The sequence below is a fragment of the Prionailurus bengalensis genome, chromosome A2 (assembly GCF_016509475.1).
Source record: "Prionailurus bengalensis isolate Pbe53 chromosome A2, Fcat_Pben_1.1_paternal_pri, whole genome shotgun sequence".
In the NCBI taxonomy this organism is placed as follows: Eukaryota; Metazoa; Chordata; class Mammalia; order Carnivora; family Felidae; genus Prionailurus; species Prionailurus bengalensis.
Window position 1 is genome coordinate 1,053,977 of NC_057348.1, and position 22,633 is coordinate 1,076,609.

The 22,633-nt window shown below is 66.3% G+C and overlaps 1 protein-coding gene across 1 annotated transcript; it reads left to right on the forward strand.

Annotated features, from left to right (window-relative positions):
- Nucleotides 1–1,434: 1,434 nt before the first annotated feature.
- Nucleotides 1,435–20,690, forward strand: ONECUT3 (one cut homeobox 3). The gene is made up of 2 exons (XM_043590172.1): nt 1,435–2,632; nt 20,398–20,690. The coding sequence occupies exons 1-2, from the start codon at nt 1,435–1,437 to the stop codon at nt 20,688–20,690; spliced, it is 1,491 nt and encodes a 496-aa protein (XP_043446107.1).
- Nucleotides 20,691–22,633: the final 1,943 nt, after the last annotated feature.

Below are 22,633 nucleotides of genomic sequence, written 5' to 3' on the forward strand. Positions count from 1 at the left end.
CCGAGCTCAGTTCGTCTGCAGGCGTGGGGGGGGGGGGTGTTGAAGGCGTGAGGACGGGGCGGCCCGTGGTTTGCACAGAGGGGGCGCTGGCTCCCTGCTTGGGCCTTCCGTCCACTGGCCACTTACAGCCTCCCTGCTGAGATGGGGGCACCTTGGGGGCTCCAGGAGAGGCCTCAGTAGCTTTCCCCCCACAGGTCACCCTGCGGGGCCGCCATACTGGGGAAGGAAGAAAGGGTGGGTTGATTTGGGGCGGGGCACTTTTCGGGGTGTGGGAGGGGTGACCCCTCCGTTACCTGCATCTGACCCCGCTGGAGGGACCATGGAAGGGAATGTCTCTCTGAGCGTGGGAGGCTCCCCATTTTTCCCAGTTCCCAAGGGTCCCTGGGCCTCAACTGTCTCCCGGTGGTGAGGAAAAGAACCACCTTCTCTCCCCCACACCACTGGGGTGGGGGGCGCAGTTGGAAGCAGGGGCTTCTCAGGAAGCAGAGAGGACAAGTCCCCCACCTGCCTGCTCTGGAAAACGACAAGTTCTTTAAAGGTCCCCCCCTCCTCCCCCACCCCCCAGCTGCTGCCCTGCTGGGGATGGAGGGAACCAGAACTTGGAGGCGGGAGGCATCTTTGGCACCCCTGAGGACAGGTGCTCCACTGTGCAGCTAGGGAAACTGAGGCCCAGGTGCCCACACCTGGAAGCAGATCCGGACCCTGGGGGTGGACAGGCCCTGACTCAGCCTGAGGACCCCGATTTTCAGCAGGACTCCCCGCAGAGAGATGGGAAGCGGGCAGTGACTCCCTGTACGGTGCTCCCATAGGGGAAGCCCAGCTTGCACAGGAACCTGCCTCCTGGGGTCCGTGTGGGCCAGAGGCCAGAGGGGGGACAAGTGGACCCCAGGCCCCACCCAGCCACATTCCTACGTGTTCCTGGAGATTGATTTGGGGGCATCAGGCAGGAAAGTAAGCTTCCTGACCCTCTGGGGAGAGACACAGAATAAGAGGTGTAGGGATGAGGCCCCAGGCCCCACCTCGTGGGGTCTGTCCTCCAAAGCCCGCCCGGCTGTCCCCGCGTCCGTCGGCCCCCCTGTTGGAGAGGGGGGGGACGCGGACGGGTGCGGAGGCTGGGGACCCCAGGAGCCCGAGCCTGGCCCACTCCGGCCGGCCTGGAGCTCGAGGGGGCCGGAGCGGGCGGAGAGCGAGGCGGCGGGAGGCGGCGGAGAGGGGAGCGGGTGGGCGGGGGTGCTGACGTCAGACCGGGCCCGGGCGCCGGCGGCCGCTCCCCCGCCACATCCTGGTGGCCGCGCTCGCAGCCGGGCCGGGCGGTGCGCCGCGCAGCCGGGCAGCCTCGCGCGCAGCCACCGGGGAGCGGGCGGGGGCCATGCGGCGGCCTTGAGCGCGCCGGGCCGGCGCCGAGGAGCGCGCGCGGCGGGCGAGCGGCCGAGCATGGAGCTGAGCCTGGAGAGCCTGGGGGGCCTGCACGGCGTGGCCCACGCGCAGGCGGGCGAGCTGCTGAGCCCGGGCCACGCGCGCTCGGCGGCGGCGCAGCACCGCGGCCTGGTGGCGCCCGGGCGCCCGGGCCTGGTGGCCGGCATGGCGAGCCTGCTGGACGGCGGCGGCGGCGGCGGGGGAGCCGGGGGTGCGGGCGGCACGGGCGGCGCGAGCGGCGGCGCCGACTTCCGCGGGGAGCTGGCGGGCCCGCTCCACCCGGCCATGGGCATGGCCTGTGAGGCGCCCGGCCTGGGCGGTACCTACACGACGCTCACGCCCCTGCAGCACCTGCCGCCGCTCGCCGCCGTGGCCGACAAGTTCCACCAGCACGCGGCGGCCGCGGCGGTGGCCGGGGCGCACGGCGGCCACCCCCACGCGCACCCGCACCCGGCGGCCGCGCCGCCCCCGCCGCCCCCGCCGCAGCGCCTGGCGGCCAGCGTGAGCGGCAGCTTCACCCTCATGCGCGACGAACGCGCGGCGCTCGCCTCCGTGGGCCACCTCTACGGGCCCTACGGCAAGGAGCTGCCCGCCATGGGGTCGCCGCTGTCGCCTCTGCCCAACGCGCTGCCGCCCGCGCTGCACGGCGCCCCGCAGCCCCCGCCGCCGCCGCCGCCGCCGCCGCTGGCCGCCTACGGCGCGCCGGGCCACCTGGCCGGGGACAAGCTGCTGCCGCCCGCCGCCTTCGAACCGCACGCTGCGCTGCTGGGGCGCGCCGAGGACGCGCTGGCTCGCGGGCTGCCCGGAGGCGGCGGCGGCGGCGGCGGCGGCGGGGGCGGCGGCGCGGGCGGCGGGGGCACCGCGGGGCTGCTGGCGCCGCTGGGCGGGCTGGCGGCCGCCGGGGCGCACGGGTCCCACGCAGGCGGCGGCGGCCCGGGCGCGGGCGGCGGCGGCGGCCCCGGGGCGGGCGCGGCGGCGGAGGAGATCAACACCAAGGAGGTGGCGCAGCGCATCACCGCCGAGCTGAAGCGCTACAGCATCCCGCAGGCCATCTTCGCGCAGCGCATCCTGTGCCGCTCGCAGGGCACGCTCTCCGACCTGCTGCGCAACCCCAAGCCGTGGAGCAAGCTCAAGTCGGGCCGCGAGACCTTCCGCAGGATGTGGAAGTGGCTGCAGGAGCCCGAGTTCCAGCGCATGTCGGCGCTGCGCCTGGCAGGTAGGAGCGCGGCGCACTGCGCGCGACCCCGGGGGCTCCGGCTCGGGACTCCCCTGCGGGAGCGTCGTGTGCGCCCCTGCCGGTTCGTGCAGCCGCCGAAAGGGAGAAGGGGATTGTGCCGCCTGCCACGCGCCCCCCCCCCCCCCCAGCAGCCCGGGAACGGGGAGGGGTCCCTGGTTCCTTTTACACTGTGGGGAGGATCCCCGAAGCAGCCTGCGGGGTCGCTCATTGTGTGTGTGGTGGGGGGGGGGGGGGGCGGTGCCGAGCCCCGGACGCGCCGCTGCTCTCGGCTGGGGGCGCCACTCCCCGCCTCCCGAAAAGCCCCTGGCTCCGCTTCCAGCTCCGGGCAGAGGGCCGGGACCGTGCACCCGGCTGCCGGCGCGGAGGAGGCCGGGGCCGGGCCCGCGCTCAGCCCTCGGCCCCAGCGCGCGCTTCTTTGTAGCTCGGCCTCGGCGATCGATAGCCCCTCCCCCTCTCCGGCCGCTGGCAAAGGTCACCCGAGAACGGGCGGGGGAGGGGCGGCCCGGAGGCCTTCACACCCCGGCCGGCCGCCTGCCCTGCGCGGTGGCTTCTGGCCCGGGCGCGCGCACTCCTGGCGGCCTTGCCTCTCCGTCCCGTGTTTCCCTCCTTTCTACCTCTGTCTGTCGGGGCAAACTGGTTTCTATTTATTTTTCGCTGGATCTTGTTTTTCCTCCTGGTTCCTCCCGGCTCTTTCTCCTTCTCTCCGCCGCGCTCTCTTTCTGTCTCTCTCACTCACACCGACTCTCAGCCCCCGGCCCCCCTGGGGACCACGCTCCCTCCTCCCTCCCAGCTGACGGCAGCTGGGTCCACACCTGCCCCCAGCGAGGCGGCCTGGCCGGGGGGGCCCCCTGTCCTGGGTGTCTGTGGGGTGCGGGAGAGGCCCGGCCACTGTCACGGGGAAGGGCCTGACCTGAGTGTGTGTGTGTGGGGGGGGTCTTTCCCTGGCCGCAGGGGGAGGGGGCCGCCGCGGGGACAATAGCCGCCTCCGACGAGGCGGGATCGATCGCTTCTCTGCACACAGGGGCGAGTGGAGCTGGAGTGGGCTGGCTCTCAGACTAGGCGCCCCTGGAGCAAGGAGGCAGGGCGGGAGTTCTGCCTCCAGCCACCCCGCAGGGAGGGGGGCCGGGGCGAAGGGGCGTAGGCTGCCGCTGGAGGGGGTTCTGGGTTTGCTCCTCCCGGCCCCCTGGCCTGCTGGACAGCCCGGGGAGCCTGCGCTGACACGTGGCCTCAGTTTCCCCCTTCTGTGGAGCCTCCTCTAGGCTTCTTAGATTCCCCGCTTTGGGGAGTGGGAAATGAAGTCCCCGCATGTGCGGCAGGTGACCCATCGTGCGGGGAGGTCGTCGTGTCATCTCAGAACCGGCGTTAGGAGTCCAGACGTGGGGCCTGTGTAAGGGCGAAACCTGTCCTGTCCTGCTGCCCAACGCACATGCAGGGCCACGGGTGCGCTCACAAGGGACACAGGCGCAGACCGCTGTGTGCGATGCAGGTGACATCGGGTGGCAAAAGGGTGCCCTAAGGTGTCAGATGCTAAGTGGCGCTCGTGGAGACGCGTGGACATGGGCATTTGACATCTGGCCACACCCGCCACCCTGGGCCTCCTCCCAGCGCATGTATTTCCGGGGACACCCCCGAAGAACACGTATCACTGTGCACTTTCTCCCGCACCTGTGTTACTAAACGGCCGTCAGGAACTGTGGCTGCGCATTTCAGCCCCCACGCCCCCCCCCCCCCGAGGTGGGCCAGGGCCTCCCAGAGCCACGGACCACAGGCGCGAAGTCCATGCCCCGAGGGGTGGGGCAGGGGGTGTCGCTGCTGCGGGCTGAGGGGAGCCCGGCTCCCCCGCCTGGGTCTTCCCTTCCGGGCGCGCGGAGGACAGCAGGTGGGGAAACAGCCGGCCCCCCTTTGGGAAAGTGAAAGTCGGAATCGAGGCTGTGTCGGAGCGCACGGGGCACAGGAGCGGGTGAGCGCGGGCCGAGCCTCGGGCAGGGCGCTCGGGTGCCGGGGATAATGAGTGGGGACCCTGCGGCTCCCTCTGCTCCTCCCGCCCCTGCCCACGCGATGACCCCGCCGACCCGCCGGCTCCACCGCAACTCGGGCGCGCTCCGGGCCGCGTCTACACCACGGGGCTTGGCCTGGGAGTTAGAGGTGGCCCGGCCCGGGCGAGGGGTAATTAGGCGCCGGCCGGCCGGCCGAGAGGCCTTTAGTTCCGGTCGCTGCGCAAATGAAAAGCGGTTAAGTGGCGGCAAATCGCGGCGCTTACGGGGAGGCAGCGGGGCGCGTCCCCCTCCCAACCACGCCCGCCCGGCACGCGAAGGCCTGGAGCCGCTCCAGGTGCCCCGACCCGCTCCCCAACCCCCCCCCCCAATCTGGACCCCGCGGGGAGGACTCACCGCCCTGCCCTGCGCTGCGCCCTGGCCAGGCCACCCGTCCCCCCCACCCCAACCCCCCTGCCGCCGCCGCCTCTCCCGGCGGTGCCCCCCGGGGGGCCGCCCCCGCCGGGCTCGGAGGGAGGAAGACACACGGAGACAGACGGACACAGAGAGGCTGAGACAGGTAGGGAATGACAGAGTGACAAAAACAGAGGGGAGAAAAACCAGAGACAGAAAGAGAAACAGAAACAGGGATGCGGAGAGAAAAAGACAAAGAGAGAGAGGCAGAGGAGGGGAGATACTGAAAAGAGGCCGGGAGAGCCCCCCAGGGCAGCTGAGCCGGGGAGGGGGCCCTTAGCCTGCGCGTCTCCCGGCCCACCCTCCCAGCTCCCCACCTCCCTCCTTCCCAGATCCGGGGCCCAGGGGACAAGGGGTGGCGTCTTTGTTTCCGGGAAGCACCTAAGGAATCTGGCTGCCTGGCCCTCAGGGGCCACCCCACTGCCCTATGCCGGCCTGCTCTGGGTGCCTCAGTTTACCCATCTGTCAAATGTGTGTGCGCTGGAGGGGCCAGGTTTCTGGGTCTAACATTCTGAGATTCTGGGACCCGCTGGTCCCGGCAAGGCCCATCCTGCAGGACCCTAACCCCACGGCTGCCGGGCCGGCCTCGTCTTCCCAGCCCACACCAGGGTCCTGGGAGCACGAGGCTTGGGGGCTGCCTCCTCTTGGAAGCCTCCCAGGCTCTGACTCCAGCAGTAATTGTGGGAGAGGGACTGGGGGTGGGGGGGAGGGGACTCTCGGCTGGGGCGGGGTGGTCGATGAATTCGAATTACCGTCTCTAATTCATCACCGCCGCCGGTCGATAGCTTCGGCCTTCTTCAAATATTGTTTAAATTGCAACTCTGGGGGAGAAGTATTTTTTGTAACTGATCAGAAAACATATATATATATAATAAATATTAGAAAGAGGCGATTGGAAAAGGGTCACCCTCCTCCTTCTTGCCTCACTGGTGAGCCAGGTGCCCAAATCCCTGAGGGCTGTTGGAGGCCAGCATGGGGGAAACTGAGGCAGGAAGGGACCCATTTCTGGAACCAAGTTGCTGATGGCACGTGGCCGGGGCTGGGGGTCTGGAGGGGACGGTCTTGGACAGGAAAAGGCAAATCTGGCCTCCATCCAGGCTAAGACGGGCACTTCGCGCCCCCAGCCTCCTCCCCCACCCTGCCACCACCATCCCAGACCAGTGCGGGGCGGGTGGGGCTGGGCGGGGTCTGAGCCTGAAGGAACCCAGCCCCAAAGGTCAACGGTCCAACCGAGAGTCCCAGTGGGAGAGATGGCTGTGCAGCTTCTGGAACGGCCCCCCAGGACCCCTACCCCTTCTGTAAAATCCTCACCTTGAACCCCAAGGGGTCCACATCTCTTCCAGACTCCCCCCAAGACATCCCAGCAGAGGACTTGGAGACCTGGGCCTCACCTGGGCTCCCTCACAGACTGGTGGGGTGGGGCCTGAGGCTCAGTTTCCTCATCTGAGAAATGGACCTAGGAAGTGCTTGTTGAGGCTTTTTCATCAACCACGCCCTGCGGAGCCCCTCAGGGTGCATTCACAGACCCTGCACCCTGAGGCCACCTTGCCTGATCACCCCCACACCCACTTCTCATCTTCAGGGGGCCCCCACGGCAGCCTGTGATCTGGGGGGTGCAGGAGAGTGGGCAGGGAGTGCGGGAGGCGTCTGGAGGGGACACTGTCGCCCCCCACAGGGATGCAGGGAGAGCGTCCCCCTGTGAGCTCTGCGTCCCCCCCCCAAACCAGGCCCTCCTCCCACCCCAAGACTCGGCTGGGACAGCCCCAGGACCCCACCCAGCTTAAGTGATTCTGCGCCCTCACAGCAAGGCGAGGCAGAGAGGAAGGAAGGCCACTGCCAAAGCCACACACCGTTCCAGCAGGAGGGGGAACAGACCCGGCTTCCCCAGCAGTAAACGGGGCTGGGGGGGGGGCGGGCTGAGCCTGGAGGGGCTGAGATGCCCCGGCTCCCACCTCCTGCAAGTGGGGGGACATCCCGAGCAGGTGGCCTGGAGGGGCAAAGGCTCAGTGGACCGAGGCAGAGGACAGCGGGATGTCCCTCGAGGTCACGGCAAGCTCCATGCGATAAGCGGCGGCGTGGATGGCCCTCGGGCAGGTGGACGGCGGGTGCTGCCCTTCCCCTTCCAGCTCCTCTGAGGGTGACAGGGTCCTGGCCCACATGAGCCCCCCAGGGAGGGTGTGTGGACACCAGGTCCCAGCCTCTGCCTCTCCTGCCCCGGCGCCCCCCTCGCTGAAGCCGGCCCTCAGGGTAAGCCTGGGCCCAGCAGCACATTTCCAGCCCTCCCTGAGCCCCAAGCCCAACCTTGCAAGACAGGGACAGTCACCCGCATGTCACAATTGGGCACACAGACGAGTCTGCAGGGCGAGGGCCTGGAGCTGGGCTTCGATTCCTTTTTTCTGAAGTCCCCTTAGCCTGAAATCCCAGATCTGGCCATTCTGGCCCCTCACTTCTCTCCCGTTCCTGGGATTCTTCCCTATCAGCCATCACCACTCTAGCCTGAGCGATACACCGCCAGCCCCGCTCCCTCCTCCTCCCCCTCCTCCCCCTCCTCCCCCTCCTCCCCCTCCTCCCCCTCCTCCTCCTCTTCTCCTCTGGTCTCCAGGCTTGGCTCCCATCCCTGGTGTGCTCTCTCCTTCAAAGCTGGAGGGGGTTTTTACCACCACTTTGGAGTTCATCCAGCCTGTGCATGGCATCCTGCCACGTAGCCTCCCATTACCCCTAAGATGTAGCCGATAGAGGAGGAGGCTCCCGGGGGCAGGTGCCCTGACCTCAGGCTCCTGGAACCTCGTGGACAAAGGACGGGAGGTGGGGAAGCCCAGAGTGGCTGCAAGGAGCCCCTGGGCCCGCACAGCTGGCCTGTGTCGTTGTATGTAGCAGCGAGCCCAGCTTAACAGGGGAGCCCGAGCTGGTTTGAATCAAGTTTTTAATTAAATATGGCCCTTGATCAATAAGGAAGGCAGCGCTAGTGGGGGAGGGGGAGGCTAGGCCAGGAGCCAGGGACTGCCTGGGAGACCCACGAGACCCTGGGCGGTTTGGGGCACCTGTGGCCTCAGTTTCCCCTCTGCCAAGTAGGTGTAGGTGTGGGTGGGGTTAGGAGGCCTAACCTCCTGCCGGCGGACTCTTGCCGTGTGGACGGATGTGGGGAGTTGGGGGCCCCTTAGATCCGACGAGTCAGAGATTCACAGCAGACGGAAGCAGGGACAGGGAGACGCGCCCAGGACTGGCGCAGACTTCAGAAGGGACGTGCTGAGGCGCAAACGTACGTGCGCACGGGGAGGCAGTGGAGACGTCCGCGGGAGCAGGTGTAGACGTGCACATCCACAGTAAGAAACGCGTGCGGACTCTGGCTCAGGAGCCCCATCGGTCTTCGAGCTCAGATCTGGCCTAATGGGGCGGCCCGCAGCAAGGGACCTCTCTCTCCCGAAACACCTGTGCGGGCCACTGGGCGTGACCCACGCGCCCCCAGCGGGGCTTGCTGGAGCACCGCACCTGTGTCTCTTGCATCTACACAGTCACCAAGTCCGACTCTACTCCCTAGTGCTTGGGGATTGAGAGGGTCGCATCCATCTACACCGATGGAGGAGGGTGAACCGGGCGGGGCGGGGGCGGACGTCAAGGGTGGGCGCTTCTCCTAAACCCGGGTGCGCATCCACAAGCGCTCATGCGTTGGAGATGTCGGGGCCTCAATTTCCCCCACCAGGCGAACGCGCCCCTCCATTGCCTGGGGAGCCAGCCTCTGCGATGTGATGTGCCGCATTGGGCACATCTGTCCTCGGCGCGGGGTGGGGGATCTCCCAAACAGGAGGGAGCCAGCAGTGAGCTCCATCAGCATCCTGGCGGGATGTGGGTGCCCAGGGCCCGACATAAGGAGCGCACACCCTAGGGCAGCGAGCTGCGAGTGTGGAGACTGAGGCAGGGGGTGGGGTGGGGGGACTCCCTGGGGCTGGGGCGGAGGGTGGGGCTCCCCGGGACTGGGGCAGGGGGTGGCGCTCAGGGAACGCCGGGGAGGGGGTGGCGGCCTCTCGGGCCCAGGACGTGGGCCAGTCGCTTTCCCCTGCGCACATCCCCTTCCCCGAACGGAGACTGGAATCCCTAGGCCGGTGGGAGCGCACGAATCGGATAAAGAAACAGGCTCCTGCGCGGTGGGAGCGACCACAAAGCCACTGCTCTGACCCTCGCTCCCTTCTGTCCCCCCCACCTCTTAAAAATGCTGCATTAGCATTTCCAACAGTGGACACACATTCGCCTGGTTCCTAATTCTTACGGAACGAGAAGGCATCGTCCCGTCCCACCTTCCTGCAAACCTTTCTCCTCCCGGAGAGACCGTGCGTTTGATCCTGCGCGGCAAGCACTCCTTCTGTCCATTGTCCTCCTCTTTAAACACCCCCCACTGGGGACACACACACCCCCCTACACACACTGGAAAGCCCGGTGCTGCCTTGCTCCCGCCCCCATGACATCAGGAACATTCCCTATCGGGAAACAGTGGTCATTTTTTCTGGCTGCGTCCTATTCTCCTTGGTCATTTCCCTCTTTCTGTGGCCACCTCCTCGCCCAGAGGACAGTCGGGCTGTTCCAGCCGGTTGGCGGTCTCCCCTCTCCCCTTGCCGGCCCGCTGGTGAATGCGTGGGGGGGTCGGGGGGGGGTCGGGGGACCATGTTGTGTGGGTTGATCTGTAGATTAGCTTCCTAGTTGCTCCGGGCTTGGTGTCCCTGTTCTTTCTTATCAATGGTTTCTTTCCGTCATCTTTTTCAAATCCATTTCCAACTCTGCCACGGTGACTTCTTAACACTTTTTAAACATCAGAAGCTCTGTGAGGTTGGGTACGGGTGTGTGCCCCCACGCGCTTTGCCCCGGTCTGAGGGGGTCTGAATGGGGGGGGGGGTGGTCTCCAGGACTGAAGGTCCAAGGGTGAGCCGCCCCTAGATACCCCAGCTCCCCAACCCCAGGCAGTGGGGGCCCCCCGCTCCAGATGGAGCCCCCGGCAGGGCAGCCCAGAGTCCCTGTGGAAACGCTCCTTTCCCTGATAAGTCTTTGAAAGGTTCAGAACTAATTTGAAAACGTGGCCATTAAAATCCCATCTGGGGGAGCCCGTGGGGAGGGAGGGAGGCGAGGCCTCTCCGGAAGGCTGGGCGCCGGCCAAGGTGAGTCCGGAGGCCTGGAGGAGAGGTGTGTGGGGACAGACAGGGGAGGGCAGGGGCCTGGCTCAGCACCGGCTCCTTGGAGATGACTCTGTGCCCCACCGTGGGAGCCCCTTTCTGGCCCCCTCAGGGGTACGGGGTGCAGATAAGGAGGGTCAGTGTGTGTTCCAGGCCCCCCTCGGCGACTCGCTGTGTGACCTTGGGCAAATCATCCACCATCTCTGGGCTGGGAGGCCGTGGGGGATGCTCAGGGCAGCTCAGCCCAGTGGGGACAAGCCACCAGGGTGGGGGCACCACTGCTCTCCGCAACTGGGGCCGGGAGGCTGGCGGCTGGGGCGGGACGCATGCGTCGCCAAGGAAACCGGTCATCATCCCAGCCGGAGACCGGCTCCGTGTTGAATTGTCTGCTCCATGAGGCCAGAGCTGAGCACAGGAGGTGGCCAGAGGGGAGGGGACGGCAGGCTCCAGCTACACACTCCCCACCCTGTGCCCAGGTGGACAGGCAGTGGCGGGGAGGGGGGGGGGGGTGCAGACACCCGGTGCAGGGGAGGGAGCCCACGAGAGCGGCTTAGTTGTTGCTGACAGTGTGACTGACACGGACGGACCAGGACAGTCATTCAGGTGCCGAGCTCTGGCACCACGATCCAAGTGTCGTCTCCCGTCTAACCAGCTGTCCAGGTGCCGCTCTGGCTCATGTCTCTTCTTGGCTTCACTGGACGCCCCCCCCCCCCACTTCCCATCCAAGACCAGCCTGCATACGCAGCTCTGTCCCCACTTGGAGGCCTTCTAGAACCCAGCTGGGCTCACATCTCCCCCCCACGCCCCCCCCCACCCTTACACCCCGCCACCCCTCACTGCCCAGAGCCGGGCGGCCAGCGCCCTGTTCCGGAACAAAGTCGCCCCGGCTTTCCGGTGATGCATGGGGTTCCACCTCAGGGAGGCTGTCCCCAGCTGCACCCGCCGGGCACACAGTGGGTGCTTGATGAACGCAAGTGGCACGCGGGGGAGGAAAGGGTCCAGGGCGCAGCCTTGGCACCCACGTGGACCCCCCTGAGCACAGTGGGACCGCTCCCTCCCACCGACCGAGGACATCAGGATCACGGGTCGCTGCACGCGCTCCATCAACCAGGAAAGCAGTGTCCACGGAGCACCTGTTCCAGGCCCCCTGTCCCCACTGGCTGGGACTGGCAAGGCGTGGGTGGGCAGCCGGGACCGGGCAGGTAGACAGTCCTGAGCCTCTAGATGGTCCCGGGGGTGGGGGTGGGGCTGCATCCCACCTACCTGGACACACACAGTGAGCTTCCCCCGGGTGCCACCCGGCCACGGCATATCGCGCCCCCGCCTCTCGTGACCCTCCCGTGCACAGCGTCCCCTACGCCCCTGTGGCCGGCTGCAAGCGACCGTCACGCCGATGTCTGCTGTGCCCTCGTCTCCCTTGAGGCCCACGGACCCACACCCCCTGGGGCTCACCCCTCCCGCACCCCTCCAGATACCCACACCACCGCCCACATTGCTGCCTGTGGCCCCAACGGCTCTGGCTGGGGTCACAGGATGTCCCGGTCATTCACGCTCCCCCCACCCCTGGGGTCTGATGGTGTGTGGACGCCCCCCCAACTGTAGCGAAGCGCCAAGAGCCCACACACGATGCCTCACCACACATAGCCCTCCGCCCAGCCGGGACTTTGTGGCAGCCCCACAGGGCACCCCAACAGGATGTGGGGGGCAGACAGATGTCTGCGCGTAGTCAGTCCCCCCGGAGTCTGGGGATGGCCCAGGACACTCACTGCTGCCCAGCTGCACACTCACGCCCAGCGGTCTCTGGGGGAGGAGGGGGTGGGAGGAAGGGGGGAAGGGAAGGAGGAGGGGGAGGAGGAGGGACGGGAGGGGGGAGACAAGAGGAGGGAAGGGAGGAGGGGAAGCAGGGGAGGGGAGGAGGGGGAGGGAGAGGAAGGAGAGGGAGGCCATGGGATGGGGGGAGGGGGGACGGAGGGGGGAGGGAGAGTAAGAGGGAGCAGGGAGAGTGTGTCTATCAGGAGATGGGGGGCAGCGAACAGGTGGGATCCCAGATCCTTCCCATGTAGACTCTCTCCCATCCACTGAGGGGTGACTGAGTCCGGGGCCCCGGCTGCCCCTCCCTGACTTGGGGTGGGTGCTCCGGGGGTCCCACTGCCCCCACTGGCCCACCACCCGCCCAGGAGGGTCACAAGGGGCGTCAGTCCCTGGATGAAGACACCCGGCCAGCCGCCTCCCGTGGACCTACTCTGTGCTGGGCAACAGAGGGGACTCCAGGTCAGGCTTGGCCCCCAAGGTCAGGACTAGGGGCCCTGGGGAGCATGCCAGGCTCTGCTGGGGGTGGCGAGAGGGGCTTCCTGGCAGAAGGGCCACTGCTGCTGGTCCCTGACGTATGTGTAGGAGTGCTCCGGCCGGGCAGCCCAACTCTCTCTCCCTTGCCTCAGTTTCTCCATCCCTGCCTTCCCCCAGAAGATTTCAGGAGAGGTGCAGAGGGCAGACCTGACATGGGGGGGGGGAGACTTTATGGCCACGTAATAAGTGGAGCCCAGAGGGGCTCCTCCCAGGGACCCCCCAGATGGGAGCTGGGAACCTCATCTCAGCATCTCAGCCCCGCCATGATATTCAAGACTTTTCAGCCACGTCTTTTCCCATGGCTGGGCAAGGCAGGAGGAAGAAACTGAGGCACAGAGGGCCGACCCCGTGCGATACTGCAGGGGTGGCAGGGTTTGAGGGCCCTCTTGGCCCATGGAGGGGTCCCAGCAGCGGGAGGGTGTGGTCTGCTGACCCCAGCACTTCCTGGGGAGGCAGGAGGCAGGCAGAAGTGAGGTGCTAAGAGGGGTTCCAGGGGGTCTGAAATGAGGGTCCCCCCCAGTTCACCCTCCTTTGCTCCCACGAGGGGCTCAGACTTGGGAGCGGGCTCTCAGTCTCCTCTCCTCGACCGCCTCTGGTCTTTTCCCAGGGCCACCAGGACCTCCCAGGAGCCAGCCCCAGACCCGCCTGGTGCCTGGGCTCCAGAAAGCACCAGACGTGCTAAGAGCAGAGCATCTCAGAATCAGTGTTCTTAATTTCAGTTTCTCAGTTCCTGGAGGCGTGGAGGGCTGACCCGAACCCACATTTTGAGGGGGCCCCTGTGTAGAGTGGGGGAGTCATCATCGTAATGCTGTGAAAAAAACAATGGAAAGAAAGGGCTGGGCAGTGGAGGAGATGGGAAGGGAGAGGTGACAGGGTGGGGAGGGGAGGGGCTGAGTGAGGTGGGAGGGGAGAGGCCGCCGAGGCGCCCTGAAAACTGTTGGAAGGAGGCCGGGGCCCAATTCTGCAAAGGAGGAGCCTGGGACACTGCCAGGGGACTGACTTGCCCAGGGTCCCAGAGCACGTCTGCCGGCCCAGCCCCCAACGGTCCCCCCAGCCAGACCAGCAGGCTCTTCCTCCGGCTGCCACAGCAACCAGGGTTGGTGGCCAGGGTCTGTGTCTGGGGCCACTCCCTGTCCCCCCCACTACAGGCGGGGAGCCCCTGGCGAGGGGACTCGGGGCTGGGTCCTCCCGTGCGGCTACCTACGAGGTGGCGGCCCCTGTGACGGGGAAATGGGAGGAGGCGAGGGCGCAGGTGAAGCCAACAGGAGGTGAGAGGGAGGGATGGCCATGAGAAGAGAGGGGACATGGGGGCCACCGCAGTGGAGCTCGTGCTGGTGGGGCAGCGCCTAGAGCAGGCGAGAGGACGTGTTGGTGTGGTGATGGGAGGCACAGGTGATGGCAGTGATGCCCTGGAAGAGGTGCTGGTGGGGGCGGGAGGTGACGAAGGTGGAAGCCACAGCTGTCCCCAGTGGAGATCATCGCGGAAGAGGTGGCCTTAGCAGTGGCATTGCCACAGGAGGCTGGTGCTCCTGGGACGTCCGGGCTCCTCCTCGAGGCTCCCCGTCCCCAGCCCTCCTCCGGGTCAGCCCTTCTCTCCAAGCCTGGGCTTTCGCTTCTGGAAAGGGGCTCGTGCCCGCAGCCTGGCCTCCTCTCGGGGAGCCTGGGGCCGCACAAGGACCACAGTGGCCTTTGGGGCTGGTGGGGTGATCCCGGACACCAGACAGGATGCCGAGGAGGGGAAGGTGGCGGCGGGGAGGGGTGCGCTGATGGGGGGGGCGCGTCTGGGCTGCCTCCCCCCCCCCCCCCCACCGCTGGCGCTCACACCTCGGAGCTTCCAGGCTGGGCTGGGGGGCCGCGGGGGATGGAAACCAGGACAAAAGCTGCTCCTGGTAAACAGCTCTGACTGGAGCCCAGATCGATTGGGGCTGTGAGGAGCTGTAATTAGATTGAACACTGGGAAGGGGGGAGAGGGGAGCCTCTTTTTGCTGTGATCGACAAAACGGGAAGTTTTTTTCATGACTCTGCTTGGCCTGGCCCCTCCCCCAGCCCCTGCCTCTGGGGCCCCCACTAGGCACTTGATTGGAGTGAGGGGGAGCGGGTGGGAGAGAAGCAGACTGCCTTCCCTCCCTCCCATTGGGGGGGGGGGGCAGGGCGTCCGCCAGGCTCCTGTCCCGCCCCTGCTGGGCCACCTTGGGCAAGTGGCTTGCCTTCTCTGAATAAATGAGGAGGACACTCCCTTATGGAATGATCATAAGGATGAAACAACAGGACACATGTAAGGCTCTTGACGTGTAACCGAGCTTGCTTGCTTGAAGTAAGCTTTAGGCCCAACGCGGGTCTTGAACTCAGGACCCTGAGTTCCAGAGTCCCAGCCTCTACCAACTGAGCCAGCCAGGCCCCCCTCTGTGAGCTTTCCGAGGAGCATTTGTATCTCCGACCCTGTGCGGTAAATGCGTGATGAATTTGTGACTGAACCGAATTAATTAAGTGGATTAATTACTGAATTGGCGATTCCGAGAGGTGGGCAAGAAGGGCCTGTTCGGAAACTTAAAGGCCCGAGGCTGAGTTTTGACTCTTACCCTGGACTTGACGCCAGAGTCCCAGCTTTCTCTTAGAGAGAATGGGGGACCTGGCCCCTCCCTTGACCCTCACAGGGTGGCCAAGTTCCAAGGAGATGGGAGGTCAAGACTGTTCCTTGAACTCCCTTCCAACGTTTCATTCTGCAGACCAACTATGAACCCAGGTTCTTGCCCTCATCTTCTATACACCAAGGGCTGCCTGGTGCGCCGTTCATCCGCCACGTCCGGCGTCACCACCTTTCCGTATCCCCGCCACACGCCTTCCCTCTGTCAGCTTCTCGATATAGCTGCAAACACAGTCCTTTGCCGAAATCAATATTCGGCGTCACATCATTGTGGTTTCAGGGACTACTGCCCACAGCTGAGCCACACAGACTACTAGGATTGCAACTCCTTTCTCGTACAGCTCTTTGGTTTTCCAGGAGTTAGTGGTTGCCAATCACAAGTTCTCCCCACACTCCCCAACAAAAATGCAAACCAACTCAATAGGATTTTCTACACATATTAGGTCATGTTCGCTTTCCACTTCCTTTGGTGCCGGATGGGGCTGCCCTCCGTGTCCTGGGTGCCTTTGTTCCACGGCCTTCTGGGCTCTCCCCTCCTCATCTTCTGGGGGAGCCTCTCCTTGTCCTGTCACTTGAGTCACACTTTCCTTTTTACAGAAAAAAAAATTTTTTGACATTTCTTTATTTTTGAGAGAGAGAGTGAGCAGGGGAGGGGCAGAGAGAGAGGGGGACAGAGGATCCAAAGCAGGTTCCACGCTGACAGCAGAGAGCCCCAGGCGGGAACTGTGAGACCATGACCTGAGCCAAAGTCGGGGCGACGAGCGCTTAACAGACTGAGCCACCCAGGCGCCCTCGCACATTCCTTCTTTAATTTACCTCCTCGTTTCGGTGAAACTCATCCTCCGGGAGCTTTCTGAGAAAGGGGGCACGGAAGTCACCTTTTGGAGCCGCCGACTGACTGTCTTTATTTCACCCTCCTGCCTCGTGTCCCGCCATGCATACAATTCTAGCTGAATAGAATTTCCCGCAGATTTTTGGAGGCATCGCTGCACTGCCTCCTAGTTCCTGAGAAGCCCCGAGCGCTCTGACTCGGTCCCTTGCGTGACGTCTGGCCTTCCTCGCTGGGAGCTGGTACCGGCTTCTCTTTGAGCCTCAGGAATTTCCCCAGGGTGAGCCTGGCAGGGGGGGGGGGGAGCTGAGCGCCTCTCGGGCCCTTTCGAATGGGACTCTTTGTGTCCTTCAGCGTGGATTTCCCCCCCACTGTCCACTTGCACTGTGTTCCTCTGGTTTGGGACGGCGTCTGAACCTGGCGACCGACCGTCTTTCCCCACGTGCCGGCTCTGCACCTGCCTCCTACGTCCAGAGACGCGTGCTTTCGACGCTCCCGTCCTCACGTTGACCTTCCAGCGCTTCTATATTAAGTCCTAAGGGCACCCCCTTCCCTCCTCATTGTCCTTTTGGTTGAACGGCAGCCTGTTCTTGTTTCGCGGGTGCCGGGCTGTTCTCTCACCCCTCCCAGAGCGCGTGCGCTCAGAGCTGGGCCTGCTTAGTCCGCTTTTTCACCCTCTAGCGCCTCTACCGTTCCTCCTGCTGTTTTCCTCCTCCGTCCTCTCCCTCCCTCCTCTCCCTCCCTCTCTCCCTCCCTCCCTTTCCCTCCCTCCCTCCCTCTCTCCCTCCCTCCTTCCCTCCCTCTCTCTCTCTCCCTCTCTCCCTCCCTCCCTCTCTCGCTCCCTCCTTCCCTACTCTCCCTCCCTCTCTCGCTCCCTCCCTCCCTCTTTCTCTCCCTCCCTCCCTCCTCTCCCTGTCTCTCACCCCTTCTCTCCCTCCCTCCTCTCCCTCCCTCTCTCCCTCCCTCCCTTTCCCTCCCTCCCTCCCTTTCTCTCCCTCCCTCCCTCTTTCTCTCCCTCCCTCCCTCCTCTCCCTGTCTCTCACCCCTTCTCTCCCTCCCTCCTCTCCCTCCCTCTCTCCCTTTCCCTTCCTCCCTCCCTCCCTCCCTCCTTCCCTCCCTCCCTCCCTCCTTCCCTCCTCTCCCCCTCCCTCCTTCCCTCTCTCCCTCCCTCCCTTCCTCTTTCCCTCCCTCCTTCTCTCCTTCCTTCCCTCTCCCTCCCTCTTCCTCTTCCTCCCTCCCTCTTCCCTCCTCTCCCCCCTCTCTCCCTCCCTCCCTCCTTCCCTCTTTCCCTCCCTCCCTCCCTCCTTCTCTCCCTCCCTCCCTCTTCTCCCTCCTCCCTCCTCTCCATTCCTCCCTCCCTCCTTCTCTCCCTCCCTCCCTCCCTCTCTCTCCTCAGAGGCTTTTCTAAGCTGTCCAGCAATCTCCAAATCTCACCCTCGTTCATGTTCAATCTTAAAGCCTAAAAGAGCCCCATTAGAAGTGCTGTGCATTTCAGGTCGGGGGGAGACGGGGAGGGAAGAGGTGTGTCGGTTCTCACGGGAGCACCCGTTTGTCCCTGAGAAATGAGCCACAGCACAGGGAACATTTATTTATTCTTGCAGACGTGTGTGGACATTGATCTGGCAGGCCATCTGGTTCAGACTGTTCCGGAACCAAAAAAAAAAAAAAAAAAAGCCAGTTTGGTGTGTGGTCCCAGTGGGCCAGGGGGCCCGGAGCTGGGAGCAGGGATCTATCTGCCAGGATAGCCTGTGCCCACACTTGCACTTGCGAAGGTGATGGAAGGTGATGGAGTCTCAGGGGTGAGGAGTTGGGTGGGGAGGCAGGACCGGCGGGCCCTCCACCTCCTGCAGCCCCGAGGGGTACACGGCAGAGAAACTGAGATTCTGAGCTGCAGCCCCTGGAGGGAGGGAGCCCACGCTGGCGGCCCCCTCTTCGCTTCCGCCCGCTGGCCCCACCGCATTGACGGGAGGGGTCCACTTTGGAGCTCGGGCTTTGGGTCCTGTTCCAGCAGCCACGGGGCCCGGGGTGGCCTCCTGCAGCCTTCTCCCTGCTCCGAGCAGGGGTGTCCGACCTGCATAGCCCCCTTAGGTCCTCCTGGTTCCAGAGGATCCCGAGGGCACTTCAGGGAGGCGGAGTCTGGGCCTCAGCGACTCTTGGGGGAGGGGGTGCTTAGGTATCAGAGTCAGGGCTACGTCAATGTCAGCCTGCCACAGGGTCCCTCAGCTGACCGGGCCTGAGAGGACTGCCCTGGGAGGGAGGCACAGACCCTCCCTTCTGAGACCCGGGTTGCCCCAGCATGCCAGGGAGGTCCCGGGAGATGGGGACGCACCCCTAGGACCTAGTCATTAGCAGCTTCTTCCATCCAGTCTACACTGAGCCACAGCTCACCTGCGGCCTTTTCAGGTCTTTTCCCCACTGTCCCTGCTCTGGGGGTGGGGGGATGTCCCTGCTCTGGGGGCTTCCCTACTATCCGGGCTCTCAGGGTGGGAGTTGGGGGTAGGAGCCCTGGGGGCTTCCGCACTGTCCATGCTCTTGGGGGGGGTTCTGAGATCTAGGGGGGGTCTGAGCCCCAGGGGAGGGGTCCAAGCCCTGGGGGGGAGGGGTCCGAGCCCTGGGGGAGAGGGGTCCGAGCTCTGGGGGGTAGGGAACCGAGCCCTGCGGGGAGGGTCCGAGTGGGGTGGGTGGGAGGGGGTGTCAGAGCCCTGGGGGTGAGGGGTCTGAGCCCTGGGGGGGGTCCGAACAGGGTGGGTCGGAGGGGGTGTCAGAGCCCTGGGGGAGAGGGGTCTGAGCTCTGGGGGTTAGGGGTCCGCGCTCTGGGGGGTAGGGAACCGAGCCCTGGGGGTGGGGGGTCCGAGTGGGGTGGGTCGGAGGGGGTGTCACAGCCCTGGGGGGTGAGGGGTCCGAGCCCTGAGGGAGAGGGGTCTGAGCCCTGGGGGGGGTCCGAGCAGGGTGCGGGGGAGGGGGCGTCAGAGCCCTGGGGGGAGGGGTCCAAGCCTTGAGGGAGGTCCGAGCCCTGGGCGGGTAGGTGTCCGAGCTCTGGGGGGTAGGGAACCGAGCCCTGGGGGTGGGGGGTCCGAGCGGGGCGGGTCGGAGGGGGTGTCAGAGCCCTGGGGTTGAGGGGTCCGAGTGGGGTGGGTCGGAGGGGGTGTCAGAGCCCTGAGGGTGGGGGGTCCGAGCCCTCGGGGGTGAGGGGTCCGAGCTCTGGGGGTTAGGGGTCCGAGCCCTGGGGGGTAGGGAACCGAGCCCTGAGGGGGGTCCGAGCGGGGTGGTGGGAGGGGGTGTCAGAGCCCTGGAGGTTGAGGGGTCCGAGCTCTGGGGGGGGTAAGGGTCCGAGCCCTGGGGGGTAGGGTACCGAGCCCTGGGGAGTGGTCCGAGCCCTGGGGGGAAAGGGTCCGAGGGGGGGGGGCGAGGGGAGTGGGTGTCAGAGCCCTGGAGGGGAGGGGTCCGAGCCCTGGGGGGTGAGGGGTCCGAGCTCTGGGGGGTGAGGGGTCTGAGCCCTGGGGGGTGGGGGGTCCGAGCCCTGGGGGGTGAGGGGTCCGAGCGGGGTGGGTGGGAGGGGGTGTCAGAGCCCTGGGGGGTGAGGGGTCCGAGCCCTGGGGGGTGGGGGGTCCGAGCCCTGGGGGGTGAGGGGTCCGAGCCCTCGCGGGGGGGGGGGGGTCAGAGCCCTGGGGGGTGAGGGGTCCGAGCCCTGGGGGGTGAGGGGTCCGAGCCCTGGGGGAGAGGGGTCCGAGCTCTGGGGGGTAGGGAACCGAGCCCTGGGGGTGGGGGGTCCGAGCGGGGTGGGTCGGAGGGGGTGTCAGAGCCCTGGGGGTGGGGGGTCCGAGCCCTGGGGGGTGAGGGGTCCGAGCCCTGGGGGGTGAGGGGTCCGAGCCCTGGAGGGTGGGGGGTCCGAGCCCTGGGGGTGAGGGGTCCGAGCGGGGTGGGTCGGAGGGGGTGTCAGAGCCCTGGGGGTGGGGGGTCCGAGCGGGGCGGGTCGGAGGGGGTGTCAGAGCCCTGGGAGGAGGGGTCCAAGCCTTGAGGGAGGTCCGAGCCCTGGGGGGGAGTGGTCTGAGTGGGGGTGAGGCGGAGGGGGTGTCAGAACCCTGGGCGGGTAGGGGTGCGAGCTCTGGGGGGTAGGGAACCGAGCCCTGGGGGTGGGGGGTCCGAGCGGGGTGGGTGGGAGGGGGCGTCAGAGCCCTGGGGGGTGAGGGGTCCGAGCCCTTGCGGGGGGGGGTCAGAGCCGGAGGGGGGGCGGGGACGAGGCCCGCGCGGCCCCCTCCCCTCCGCGCCGAGCTGACCCGCGTCCCCTGTCTGTCCCCCCGCGCCGGCCCGCGACACAGCGTGCAAACGCAAGGAGCAGGAGCAGCAGAAGGAGCGCGCGCTGCAGCCCAAGAAGCAGCGGCTGGTGTTCACCGACCTGCAGCGGCGCACGCTCATCGCCATCTTCAAGGAGAACAAGCGGCCGTCCAAGGAGATGCAGGTCACCATCTCGCAGCAGCTCGGCCTGGAGCTCAACACCGTCAGCAACTTCTTCATGAACGCGCGGCGCCGCTGCATGAACCGCTGGGCCGAGGAGCCGGGCGCCGCCCCCGCGGGCCCCGCCGGCGCCGCCGCCACCTTCTCCAAGGCCTGAGCCCCGGCGGGGGGGAGGGGCGGGGCGGGGGGGGGCGCTGGAGGGGTGCCCCGCCCCGGGGAGGGGGGGACGCCGTGCACAAGAAGGGCCCCTCCGCCCTGCGCCCCGCCCCCTCCAGGCCCGAGGGAGCCCGCCGCGCCCCCCCCAGCCCCCCCCCCCCGCCCCAGCGCCCCGAGGGCCGCGGAGGAAAACCAGGGCTCGCGGCGGCGGCGTCCCCCAAAGCGGGTCAAGAAGCACATACTAGAATAAACCGGGTATTGAACAGAAGGAATTCGAAGAATAAGCCCCCCCCTCCTTCCCCGGCCCCCGCCCCCCACGCGGGGAGGCCCGGCGGAGCCCCCCCTCCCCAGCCGTCCCCCCACCGACCCCGCCCCGGACCCCGCCCCTCCCCGAGTCGCCAAAAGCCCGTGGAGCTGGGTCCTCCCCGCCCCCCCCGCCGCCCCCCCGCCACCCCCCCCCCCCGCACCGAGACCAGCCCCCCTCCGCCGGCAGAACCGCCCCCCCAAGCCGAGAACCCCGCTGCTCGCCCCACACCCCCTCCCGGCGGCCGGGGTTCCTTGTGCCAAGAATCGCCTGCCTTAACGTCTGGGGAGGGGTCGCAGCAGCGGGGGCCGCCGGCGCCCATGGGCGGGCGCCCTCCCCCACCCCGTCCCAGCCCGGAGGAGGGGCCGCCGAGCTCAAACATGCGGGTACATTCCAGACGCCTCCCCTCCCCGGCGCCCCCCCCCCCCCCCCGCCAGTTCACTTTACCTTTCGGCACCTTGATGACACGCAGGGAGAGACAGACCCCGGGAAACAGGAAAACAAAAAAAAAAAACCAAACCGATTCCACGGAGGAGACACCCGCACGCACGGAATCCCCGCCGGGCGGCGCCGGGCCTGCAGGGGAGGCAGGGGGCGGGCCCGCGCTCGCCGCGACTCTCTCTCCAAGGAGCTGAAGCCGACGCTGAGGAAGGTGGGGTCCTGCCTGCTCCTGTTTTTGCCAAAAAGAAAAAAAAAAAAAAGACAGACAAGGGGGAAGGAAGGGTCAGAAATGAAGATGAGCCCCCCCTCCCACCCCCAGCTCGTCTCTCTTCCCTTCCTGGTGACCTCCAAGGTGACCTCCAAGGCTGGCCGGCAGCTGGATCCCAAGAACCCCACTCCCCACGGTTCAGGACCTGGAGGCTAGAAGGAACCTCGCCCCCCAAACCCCGGCGCGGCCACTGCCTCCCAGGGAGGTAGTCACCCCCTCCCCCCTTGAGAATGCAAAAGACATTTCTAGTGAAATGCCCCCCCCCCAGGTAAAGGCTACCTCACTCAAACGTTCTTGTCTGTGATTGGATAAATCACGCCTGATACCAAAGATTCCCCCCCAAGGACCTGTGCTGGACGCTGAAATGCCCCGCCTGGGACCAGGTGTGCCCTCAGGTGCGCCCCGCTCCCTAGCAATGAGAGAGAGAGAGAGAGAGAGAGAGTGAGACAAGGAGAGAGAGAGAGGGAGAGAGAGAGGGAGACAGGGAGAAGAGAAGAAAGAGGGAGAGAGGATACTGAGGTCGATGAGTGCCTTTTTCTGGAGCCAAAGATGTGTGTGAAATGTTCTCTTGTCCTTATCGACTCACTATTCTCCCGGCTTTTGAAGCAACTGATCCGAGTGATGCTTCTAGAACCTTTGGGTGTTGGGGCAGAATCCTGAGTCCTTGTCCCCGCTCAGCAACCGTCCCCCCAAACGCGCACACGCTCACGCGTGCGCACACACACACACGCACGCACGCACACCGCTGTCCTTTCTGCAGTGGCGCTGGGCACTGGAGTCTGGGTGGACGTGACCCCTTCCTTCTGTGCCCACTATCACCTGGGCCCCACTGGACAGACCTCCTGCTGGCAGGGGACAGGGCTTCTCCCACCCTCTGTGCTGGGCAAGTCATTTGCTCAAGCAAGGATCAGAGGCCAGAGGTCTGTCTCTG